This window comes from Rhinoraja longicauda, chromosome 34 (assembly GCF_053455715.1).
Source record: "Rhinoraja longicauda isolate Sanriku21f chromosome 34, sRhiLon1.1, whole genome shotgun sequence".
NCBI classification, from domain to species: domain Eukaryota; kingdom Metazoa; phylum Chordata; class Chondrichthyes; order Rajiformes; family Arhynchobatidae; genus Rhinoraja; species Rhinoraja longicauda.
The window spans coordinates 1,843,828-1,855,156 of record NC_135986.1 but is presented as its reverse complement, the minus strand read 5'-3'; the positions used below and the strand labels follow the sequence as shown (position 1 = coordinate 1,855,156).

The 11,329-nt window shown below is 54.1% G+C and overlaps 1 protein-coding gene across 1 annotated transcript; it reads right to left on the bottom strand.

Moving 5' to 3' along the window:
- Positions 1-709: 709 nt before the first annotated feature.
- On the bottom strand, positions 710-8,917 carry znhit1 (zinc finger, HIT-type containing 1). Its single transcript, XM_078427777.1, has 5 exons — positions 8,871-8,917; positions 5,449-5,619; positions 3,910-3,989; positions 2,612-2,781; positions 710-1,761 (listed from the first exon to the last, which is right to left on the bottom strand). Exons 1-5 carry the CDS (start codon positions 8,896-8,898, stop codon positions 1,740-1,742), a joined length of 471 nt encoding a protein of 156 aa, XP_078283903.1. The 5' UTR covers positions 8,899-8,917; the 3' UTR covers positions 710-1,739.
- Between the last annotated feature and the right edge of the window lie 2,412 nt (positions 8,918-11,329).

The following is an 11,329-nucleotide window of genomic DNA, read 5'->3' as shown; positions in this document are numbered from 1 at the left end:
TCGAAGGGCCGAATGGCCTCCTCCTGCACCTATTGTCTATAGTGCGTGTAGGATAGTGTTAATGTCGGCGCGGACCCGGTGGGCCGAAGGGCCTGTTGCCACGCTGTATCTCTAAACTAAACAAAACAAAAAAATATCTTAAAAATGAATGCTGGCCATGAGATATGGCCAAAGTGCCAACAGGGAACCAGCAAACTAATAAACAATGAGAAAGACCTGTGTGTTGGGAGATTCAGACAAAGGGGGAAGTCGTAGAAGACCCATCGACAGCCGATCAATTCAATCTGGGGCCTGGTCCCCTAATGCTGCATTGCTTGGAGTGTGTGCCTTCCATAAAGGTCTCATTTGCCCTTGGTGCCTCATAGGAACTAGGGCCAGGCACACGTTTCTCAGATAGACACACAATGCTGGAGTAACTCAGCGGGTCAGGCAGCATCTCGGGAGAGAAGGAATGGGTGACGTTTCGGGTCGAGACCCTTCTTCAGACTGATGTCAGGGGAGGGGGCGGGACATGTCCTCTCTCTATCCTTCCCCCTCTCTCTATCCCTCTCTCCCCCTCCTTATCCCCCTCCCTCTCTTATCCCCCTCTCTATCCCTCCCCCTCTCCTCTCTCTATCTCCCTCTTTCTCCCCCTCCCTCTTCCTTTCCCCCTCTCCTCTCTCTATCCTACCCCCTCTCCTCTCTATCCCTCCCCCTCTATCTCCTTCTTTCTTACCACCTCTCCTCTCTCTCTCTCTCTATCCCACCCCCTCTCTCCTCTCTCGCTCCCTCACTCTCTCGCTCCGGTGGTGTTTTCCGGTCGGCAGGTGCTGTCCAAGGTACCGCTCACACGTTGCATCTTTATTGAATATTGATTTGAATATTGAATTTGAATATGAATATTGATTCCTCTAACTTCAAGTAACTCTTGCACCCCCTCTCTCCACCCCTCCCCCACCCAAGTCCTACCAGCTTCCAAGTCATCTTGTTGAGTCTCATTGTCTGTAACACGTTTTCACCGAGCCCACAGCCAACAATGGCCTGTTTCCTTTATCATCGTCACTATTTTACAAATCTTCCATTCATTTGTTCTATATCGCTTTACATCACCATCTATATCCCTCGTTTCCCTTCCCCCCTGACTCTCAGTCCGAAGAAGGGTCTCGACCCGGGACGTCCCCCATTCCTTCTCTCCCGAGATGCTGCCTGACCCGCTGAGTTGCTCCACCATTTTGTGTCTACCTTCGATTTAAACCAGCATCTGCAGTTCTTTCCTACACGTTTCTCAGAGCCTCCTTTCACTGAGGTTTGCACAACAAGTAATTTTAAAGCCCTTAAACACTGCAACTGTAACACACACTGCACGGGGCAGTTCAGGACCTCTGGGCCTCTTGGGCAGCACGGTGGCACAGCGGTAGAGTTGCTGCCTTACAGCGAATGCAGCGCCGGAGACCCTGGTTCGATCCCAACTACGGGCACTGCCTGCATGGAGTTTGTACGTTCTCCCCGTGACCCGCGTAGGTTTTCTCCGAGATCTTCGGTTTCCTCCCACACTCCAAAGACGTGCGGGTTTGGTGGTTGATTGACTTGGTAAATATAAACACTGTCTCTAGTGGGTGTAGAGTAGTGTTGGTGTGCGGGGATCGCTGGTCGGCGCGGAGCCGGTGGGCCGAAAGGGCCCGTTTCCGCGCTGTGTCTCTGAACTAAACCAAACAAAGTCATTTAAAGCAGGGCAGATGGTATCCCGCTAGGCTCCAGCGTCACACGGTCCACTTCAGGCACCTGTGGCAGGGACACAAATGGTTAAGCTGTAGGATATCTGCGGGAAGTCTCCCACCAACCCCTCCCAGAGTCACAGAATCCCACAACCCCACCGGCCCACCTTCCAACCGGCGGCACAGTGGTAGAGTTGCTGCCTCACGGCGAATGCAGCGCCGGAGACCCGGGTTCCACCCCGACTATGGGTGCTGTCCGTACGGAGTTTGCACGTTCTCCCCGTGACCCGCGTGGGTTTTCCCCGAGATCTTCGGTTTACTCCCACACTCCAACGACGTGCGGGTTTGTAGGTTAATTGGCTCGGTAAATGTAAAAATTGTCCCTAGTGTGTGTAGGATAGTGTTAATGTACGGGGATCGCTGGTCGGCGCGGACCCGGTGGGACGAAAGGGCCTGTTTCCGCGCTGTATCTCTAAACTAAACTAACAAATAAATAAAAACTAAACGTGTGTACAAAGGTTAGTGTACAAAATCATGAGAGGAATAGATCGGGTAGACGCACAGAGTCTCTTGCCCAGTGTAGGGGAATCGAGGACCAGAGGATAAGGGTTCAAGGTGAGGGTGGAATCATTTAATAGGGACCTGAGGGGTAACTTTTTCACACAAAGGATGGTGGATGTATGGAACGAGCTGCCGGAGGAGGTAGTTGAGGCTGGGACTATCTAACTCAAGGTTTGAGAATCATTTATACAGGTACATGGATAGGACAGGTTTGGAGGGGTGAGGGCCAAACGCAGGCAGGTGGGACTCGGGTAGGTGGGATATGTTGGGCAAGTTGGGCCCGTTTTCACGCCGTAAGACTCTATGACTGCAGAAGCTGGGATCTTGTGTGAAAACCCACCGCGATATGGACGTACCTGGTTTCTTGGTGCGTGCCCAGGCACTTGACGCAGCAGTACCGGGCTCCACAGGACACGCAGGTGTAGTTGGACGGGAAGCCGCAGACCGCACAGAAGTGGCGCTGGGGCAGGGCGGAGGGGCCAAGGCAGGCAGTCAGGTAGTTCGGCCCATCCGTTGAACTCAGGTTCTGCTTTGTCAGAGGTTTAAGGAGACTTGTAATTCACCGGGGAATAGCCACAAACCACAGAGTCCTAACCACAGGACTGCACCAGCCACTTGCAACCAACACAGGAATACCAGTTGTGGAAAGGAATCGCACCACTGAAGGTAGGCACAAAATGTTGGAGTAACTCAGCGGGTCAGGCAGCATCTCGGGTGAGAAGGAACGGGTGACGTTTTGGGTCGAGACCCTTCTTCGGACTGATGTCAGGGGACGGGGCGGAACATGTAGATAGAAACATAGAAAACAGGTGCAGGAGGAGGTCACCGCCATTCATTGTGATCGTGGCTGATCATTCACAATCAGTAACCCGTGCCTGCCTTCCCCCCCATACCCCTTGATTCCGCTAGCCCCTAGAGCTCTATCTAACTCTCATTTAAATTCATTCAGATGCACAGAATCTCTTGCCCAGAGTAGGGGAATCGAGGACCAGAGGACATAGGTTCAAGGTGAAGGGGGAAAGATTTAATAGGAATCTGAGGGGTCACTTTTTCACTCAAAGGGTGGTGGGTGTCTGGAAGGAGCTGCCAGAGGAGGTAGTTAGTTGAGCCAGGGACTAACCCAATGTTTAAGAAACAATAGACAATCGGTGCAGAAGTAGTCCATTCGGCCCTTCGAGCCAGTGATCATGGCTGATCATCCACAACCACTACCCCGTTCCGGCCTTCTCCCCATACCCCCTGACTCCGCTATCATTAAGAGCTCCATCTAACTCTCTCATGAAAGCATCCAGAGAATTGGCCTCCGCTGCCTTCTGAGGCAGAGAATTCCACGGATTCACAACTCTCTGAGTGAAAAAGATTTTTCCTCATCTCCGTTCTAAACAGTTGGACAGGTACATGGATAGGACAGGTTTGGAGGGATGTGGGCCAAACGCAGGCAGGTGGGACTGGTGTAGCTGGGACATTGTTGGCCGGTGTGGGCAAGTTGGGCCGAAGGGCCCGTTTCCACGCTGTATCACTCTGTGACAGTCCTACAACACTCCCCTGTACTCTGGGGTAGAGAGGTGTTCAACTTCCCAGCCATACTACACTCCCCCCTCCCTCCCTCCCTCCCTTATAAACACACAGAGCACAAGCAAGTAATAAACCCCACCTGCTCCTCCAACAGGGACTGGAAATTCTTGCGGAACCTTTGCTTAAAGTGATCCCCGCGGGTTTTTTTCTTTTTCTTAGCTGAAACGAGAGTGAATTCAGCGGCATGCCCCGAGCCCAGTCACGATACCAACCCCACCCCACCTCCCTCACGAACCCTCCCAAAACATGGTGGACGCTGCCCGGTCCATCTCCAGCTCTCACCTCCCCACCACCAGCTCTAACCTCCCCACCGCCTCAAACAGGCAGCCGGCATCGTCAGAGACCCACGCCACCCTGGCCATGCACTCTTGTCTCACCACTGCCATCGGGAAGGAGGTACAGCAGCCTGAAAACCGTAACGTCCAGGTTCAGGAACAACTCTTCTTCCCTGCAGCCATCAGGCTGTTAAACACTACAACCTCAAATAAACTCCGAATTACAATGGATTTATTATTACTCTAGACCAAGTGGACCCATTGGGCCCAAACCTTTCCTGCATTGGTGCAGCACCCTCTCCACCTCCCCTCCCCTCCCCTCTCCCCCCTCCCTCCTCCCTCCTCCCCCCTCCACCCCCCCCCTCCCTCCTCCCTCCTCTCCCCTCCACCCCCCCCCCTCCTCCCCTTCCTCCACTCCCCCCTCCTCCTCCCCCCTCCACCCCCCCCTCCTCCCCCCTCCACCCCCCCCTCCCTCCTCCCCTTCCCCTCCCCTTCCCCTCCCCTTCCCCTCCCTCCTCCACCCCCCTCCCCTTCCCTCCACTCCCCCCAACCCCTCCCCTTCCCTCCTCCACCCCCCTCCCCTTCCCTCCACTCCCCCCACCCCCTCCCTCCACCCCTCCCCCTCCCTCCACCCCCCTCCCTCTTCCCCCCTTATCCTCCCTCCACCCCACTCCCTCCCAAGTAGATTTAAACTTTAAAATGTGAATAACTTTATAAATATAACACCGATTTCAATGAAACTTCTTCCATTTAGGCCCACTTTACAGTGAGTAAGGTGGGCCTAAAATTGTCACGCTATCGTGTGCCGTTTTGGCTGTAGTTCAGGAACAAACAAACTTCGCCTGCCCTCCCCTCTCCATTACCCTCTTTCCTTCCGTCGCTCGCTCTCCCCCATCGATCTCCCTCTCTCCCTCCCTCGCCCGTTCTCACCCATCCATCTCCCTTCCCTCTCCATCTCCCTCCCTCCACTCCTCCCTCCCTCCTCCCTCCATCACCCGCTCTCCCCATCCTTCTCCCTCTCCCTCCATCGCCCACTCTCCCTCCCCACCACCCTCCCTTCCTCCACTCTCCACAACTCCCTCCCTCGTCAATAGACAATAGATAATAGATGCAGGAGGAGGCCATTCGGCCCTTCAAGCCCGCACCGCCATTCAATGTGATCATGGCTGATCATTCTCAATCAGTACCCCGTTCCTGCCTTCTCCACGTCCCTCCATCTCCCTCCATCCCCCACACCCCTCCCCTCTCCATTATCCTCCTCTCCCCACCACTCTCCCTCCCTCCATCCCTCCCCCCCCCCCCCCATCCCTCCCTCCCTCCCTCCCTCCCCCCCCTTCTCCTACCAGCCTCAGTGTGCGAGTCGTTGAACTGGGGCAAGCGTTTGAGCTGGGGGAGGTTGGCGTGCGGGTCATCCTGGAAGTTGTCACGCTCCAAGGCGTCGAGCTGGCGGCAGAGACGGCGCTGCCGGGTAGCGGGGTCCAGCACGCGGCGCCCACCGCCCTCCTGCCACCTGCCTGAGACACATGAGGGTTGAACCACCTTGACACACACAACAACCTCCCGCTCCCCAAACACTTCACCTCCCCCTCCCATTCCCCAGCTTACCGAACAGTGAAAGGTCGGGACAGTGTGGGTGTGGAGAGGATGTTTCCACTAGTGGGAGAGTCTAGGGCCAGAGGGCACAGCCTCAGAATTAAAGGACGTTCCTTTAGGAAGGAGATGAGGAGGAATTTCTGTCGTCAGAGGGTGGTGAATCAGTGGGATTCTTTGCCACAGACGGCTGTGGAGGCCAAGCCAGTGGATATTTTTAAGGCAGAGATTGATAGATTCTTGATTAGTGCGGGTGTCAGGGGTTATGGGGAGAAGCAGGAGAATGGGAGTACTGTGTGCAGTTTTGGTCTCCAAATTTGAGGAAGGATATTCTTGCTATTGAGGGCGTGCAGCGTAGGTTTACTAGGTTAATTCCCGGAATGGCGGGACTGTCGTATGTTGAAAGACTGGAGCGGCTAGGCTTGTTTACACTGGAATTTAGAAGGATGAGAGATCTTATCGAAACGTATAAGATTATTAAGGGGTTGGCCACGTTAGAGGCAGGAAACATGTTCCCAATGTTGGTGGAGTCCAGAACCAGGGGCCACAGTTTAAGAATAAGGGGTAGGCCATTTAGAACTGAGACGAGGAAAAGCTTTTTTAGTCAGCGAGTTGTGAATCTGTGGAATTCTCTGCCTCAGAAGGCAGTGGAGGCCAATTCTCTGAATGCATTCAAGAGAGAGCTAGATAGAGTTCTTTAGGATGGCGGAGTCAGGGGGTATGGGGAGAAGGCAGGAACGGGGTACTGATTATGAATGATCAGCCATGATCACATTGAATGGCGGTGCTGGCTCGAAGGGCCGAATGGCCTCCTCCTGCACCTATTGTCTATTGTGAGGAGGGGGAGATAGATCAGCCTTGATTGAATGGTGGAGTAGACTCAATGAACCGAATGGCCTAATTCTGTTCCTATCCCACCACCCTCCCTCCCCTCCCCTTCCTATTTCCCTCTCTCTCCATCTCCCTCCCTCAACTCTCCACTACACTCCCTCCCTCCCCTCTCCAACCCCCTCCCTCCATCCCCCTCCCTCCATCGTCAGAGTGAGGCCCAGCACAAATTGGCGAAACAGCACCTCATATTTCGCCTGGGCAGCTTACAACCCAGCGGTATGAACATTGACTTCTCTAACCAAGTGGCCCTTGCTTTCCCTCTCTCTCCGTCCCTCCCCCATCCTAGTTTTCTGACCAGTCTGACTGCCCCCTGATTACATTTTCTCTCTAAAGGCTTAGTTGAGAGTTTGGAGGTTAATTGGCTTGGGTTTGTATACTTGGAAGAACTGCAGATGCTGGTTGAAATCGAAGGAAGACACAAAATGCTGGAGTAACTCAGCGGGTCAGGCAGCATCTCGGGGGGGAAGGAATGGCCGAGACCTGAAACGTCATTTAAAAAGGGGATTGAGCAACTAGATCTCCTCAACTTGGTCAAAAGAGGCCCACTTCAAAATGTAATCGCCGCTCTGCTCACTCCAACCCGCGCGAGATAACCACTGATGAGGTGTTTGTGCAGTGATCAACCAGAACTACAACCACAACTAGAATTAGAACCAGAACTAGTACTAGGACCACAACTACAACCAGAAGTAGAACCAGAATTACAACCAGAACCACAACTACACCTAGAACCAGAACCACAACTACACCTAGAACCAGAACCACAACTACGCCTAGAACCAGAACTAGAACCAGAACCACAACTACACCTAGAACTACAACTACAACTAGAACCAGAACCACAACTACACCTAGAACTACAACTACAACTAGAACCAGAACTAGAATCAGAACAACTACACCTAGAACCAGAACCACAACTACGCCTAGAACTACAACTAGAACCAGAACTAGAACCAGAACAACTACACCTAGAACCAGAACCACAACTACAACCAGAACCACAACTACAACCAGAACCACAACTACACCTAGAACCAGAACCACAACTACACCTAGAACTACAACTACAACTAGAACCAGAACTAGAATCAGAACAACTACACCTAGAACCAGAACCACAACTACGCCTAGAACTACAACTAGAACCAGAACTAGAACCAGAACAACTACACCTAGAACCAGAACCACAACTACAACTAGAACCACAACTACAACCAGAACAACTACACCTAGAACCAGAACCACAACTACAACTAGAACCACAACTACACCTAGAACTACAACTAGAACCAGAACTAGAACTGAACCAGAATTGAACCAGAACTAGAACTAGAACCACAACTACAACTAGAACCACAACTACTAGAAATAGAACCAGAACTAGAACCACAACTACACCTAGAACTAGAACCACAACCAGAACTAGAACTACAACTACAACTACAACTACGACTACGACTACGACTACGACTACGACTACGACTACGACTAGGACCAGGGCCAGGGCCAGGGCCAGGGCCAGGACCAGGGCCAGGACCAGGGCCAGGACCAGGGCCAGGACCAGGGCCAGGACCAGGACCAGGACCAGGACCAGGGCCAGGGCCAGGACCAGGACCAGGGCCAGGACCAGGACCAGGACCAGGACCAGGACCAGGGCCAGGACCAGGACCAGGACCAGGACCAGGACCAGGACCAGGGCCAGGACCAGGACCAGGGCCAGGGCCAGGACCAGGACCAGGACCAGGACCAGAGGCAGGACCAGGACCAGGGCCAGGGCCAGGGCCAGGGCCAGGACCAGGACCAGGACCAGGACCAGGACCAGGGCCAGGGCCAGGACCAGGACCAGGACCAGAGGCAGGACCAGGACCAGGACCAGGGCCAGGACCAGGACCAGGACCAGGACCAGGTCCAGGACCAGGACCAGGGCCCGGACCAGGACCAGGACCAGGACCAGGACCAGGACCAGGACCAGGACCAGGACCAGGACCAGGACCAGGGCCCGGACCAGGACCAGGACCAGGACCAGGACCAGGACCAGGACCAGGACCAGGACCAGGACCAGGACCAGGACCAGGGCCCGGACCAGGACCAGGACCAGGACCAGGTCCAGAACCTTCTCTCCACAGTCTGCCCGCTCCAGCACTTTCGTGTCTTATGTCTTCGGGGTAAACCAGCATCTGCAGTTCCTTCCTACACTGTCTCCCCCCCCCCCCCCCCCCCTCCCCCCCCTCCACCGTCCCCCTGGGCCGCGGCCGCTCGGCCCGTCCACCCCTCGCCTTACCCGAGCTCTCTCGCTTCTTCTCCACCATCTTGTTTGTTTGTGGGTCCTCGGCGGCGGTAGAAGGGGAGGGGTTTCGGCGCTGCACCAAGTGCGGGGCGGAAGCGCGGTGGGGAGAGAGGGGAAGGTTTAGGCGCTGCACCGGGTGCGGGGCAGATGCTCGGGGGGGAAGGCGTCCGGGACAGCGCCACCAGCTGGTCACCTGCTCAATTACAGCCCAGAGGAGTCGAGACCAAAAACCGCGTCAGTCAAAGTCAAAGTCAAAGTCAATTTTATTGTCAATCCTCAGCCAGTTTACACAGACAGAAAATCGAAATACCGTTTCCCACAATCCCGAGGAACAAAGTGCATAAAACTAAGTTAAAATTAAAAAGGCACAGCAAACAACAATCAACATAAAATATAAAATATAAAATATAGTCACTTCAAATGCGTTAAAAAAAAATTTTTTTTAAAGTGTCTGGTGCTGGATGTGCATGTGTGTGGGGTGTTAAAGTCCAGGTCCAATAGGGGCAGGGGAGAGAGGAGGAAGGGAGGGGAGAGAGTTCAGCATCCTGACAGCCTGGTGGAAAAAACTGTTCTTTAGTCGGGTGGTGCTTGACCTCAGGCTGCGAAACCTTCTCCCTGAAGGCAGGAGGGTGAAGAGGCTGTTGGAGGGGTGGGTGGAAGGGGTCACCCACAATGCTCAATGCTTTGCGGGTGAGGCGGGTGGTGTAAAGGACCAGGAGTGTTGGGAGTGAGGCGCCAGTGATCCTCTCAGCAGTGTTCACTATGCGCTGCAGGGTCTTGCGGCTGGAGGCTGTGCAGCTTCCGAACCACACAGTGATGCAGCTGCTGAGGATGCTCTCGATGGCGCCTCGGTAAAAAGTGTACATGATGGGTGTGGGGGCTCCCGCTCTCTTCAGTTTGCGGAGGAAGTAGAGGCGCTGCTGGGCTTTCTTGGCGATGGACGTGATGTTGTTGCTCCAGGAGAGATCCTCGGTGATGTTCACCCCCAGGAATTTGGTGCTGCTCACCTGCTCCACAGCAGCACCATTGATGGTCAGTGGGTGGGGGTGTTGGGTGTGCGTTCTCCTGAAGTCGACAACAATCTCCTTTGTTTTCTCCACATTCAGGAAGAGATTGTTGTCTGTGCACCACGCGGCCAGCTGGTCCACCTCCTTCCTGTAGTGGGTCTCGTCGTTGTTGCTGATGAGACCCACCACTGTTGTGTCATCCGCAAACTTGACGAAGTGGTTGGAGCTGTAGGTGGGTGTGCAGTCGTGGGTCAGCAAAGTGAAGAGCAGGGGGCTTAGCACACATCCTTGTGGGGCACCCGTACTCAGCGTGATGGTGTCCGATGTGTTGCTGCCGACCTGTACGGACTGGGGTCTGGCAGTGAGGAAGTCCAGCAGCCAGTTGCAGAGAAGGGGGCTGAAGCCCAGATTTGTTAGTTTACAAACCAGCTGCTGGGGGATGATGGTGTTAAATGCTGAGCTAAAGTCTATGAACAGCATCCTAACATATGAATTTTTAGTGTCCAAGTGGGTGAGGGCTGGGTGTAGAGCAGAGGAGATGGCATCCTCAGTGGACCGCTTAGCTCGATATGCAAACTGAAACGGGTCCAGGGAGGGGGGGAGGTTGGATCTGATCTGCTTCATGACCAGCCTCTCGAAGCACTTCATGATGGTTGAAGTCAGCGCTACAGGGCGGTAGTCGTTGAAGCAGGATGGAGAAGACTTCTTGGGCACAGGTATGATGGTGGTTTCTTTGAAGCACAAGGGAACAACAGCCTGGCTCAGGGAGATGTTGAAGATGTCTGTGAGGACATCTGTGAGCTCAGCTGTGCAGTCTTTTAGCACACGACCAGGAATGTTGTCAGGTCCAGGAGACAGACAAATAGCCTGGTCGTTGGGGGGGGGGAGTTGTTTTCTGCGCAGGTGTGTTGCTCTGTGCTTCAAAGCGTGCGAAGAAGCCGTTGAGGTCGTTCAAGAGAGAGGTGTCACTGTCACAGGTCTGTGGTAGGGGTTTGTAGTCCGTGATAGTCCTAATACCCTTCCACAGGCTCCGTGTGTCTCTGCTGTCACTGAAGTGGGCTGTGATGCGCCGGGTGTAGTGTTGTTTGGCTTTCCTGATGCCACTGGAAAGGTTGGCCCTGGCTGCTCTGAGACCGGCTGGATTGCCCTCTCTGAAGGCAGCGTTGCGGACCCTCAGCAGCCCATGGACCTCCCCTGTCAGCCATGGCTTCTGGTTAGCCCGGATGGTGATGGCTCTGGTGTGGGTCACATCGTCAATGCATTTGGTGATGTAGCCTGTAACTGTCTCTGTGTATTCCTGAATGTTGGTTGTGTTGTTGTATGTTGCTGCCTGCTTGAACATGTCCCAGTCTGTAGTCTCAAAGCAGTTTTGGAATGCAGCTGTGCTGTCCTCTGACCACACACGTACCTCTTTTGAAACCGGTTTGGTGACTTTCACCCGGGGTC

Coding starts and splice junctions, on each gene's coding strand:
- znhit1 (XM_078427777.1), bottom strand. CDS start 8,898: ATGGTGGAGAAGAAGCGAGAGAGCTCGG. Junction 5,620..8,870: donor GAAGAAGCGAGAGAGCTCGG/GTAAGGCGAGGG, acceptor CATGTGTCTCAG/GCAGGTGGCAGGAGGGCGGT. Junction 1,762..2,611: donor GGCACGCACCAAGAAACCAG/GTACGTCCATAT, acceptor TCCCTGCCACAG/GTGCCTGAAGTGGACCGTGT.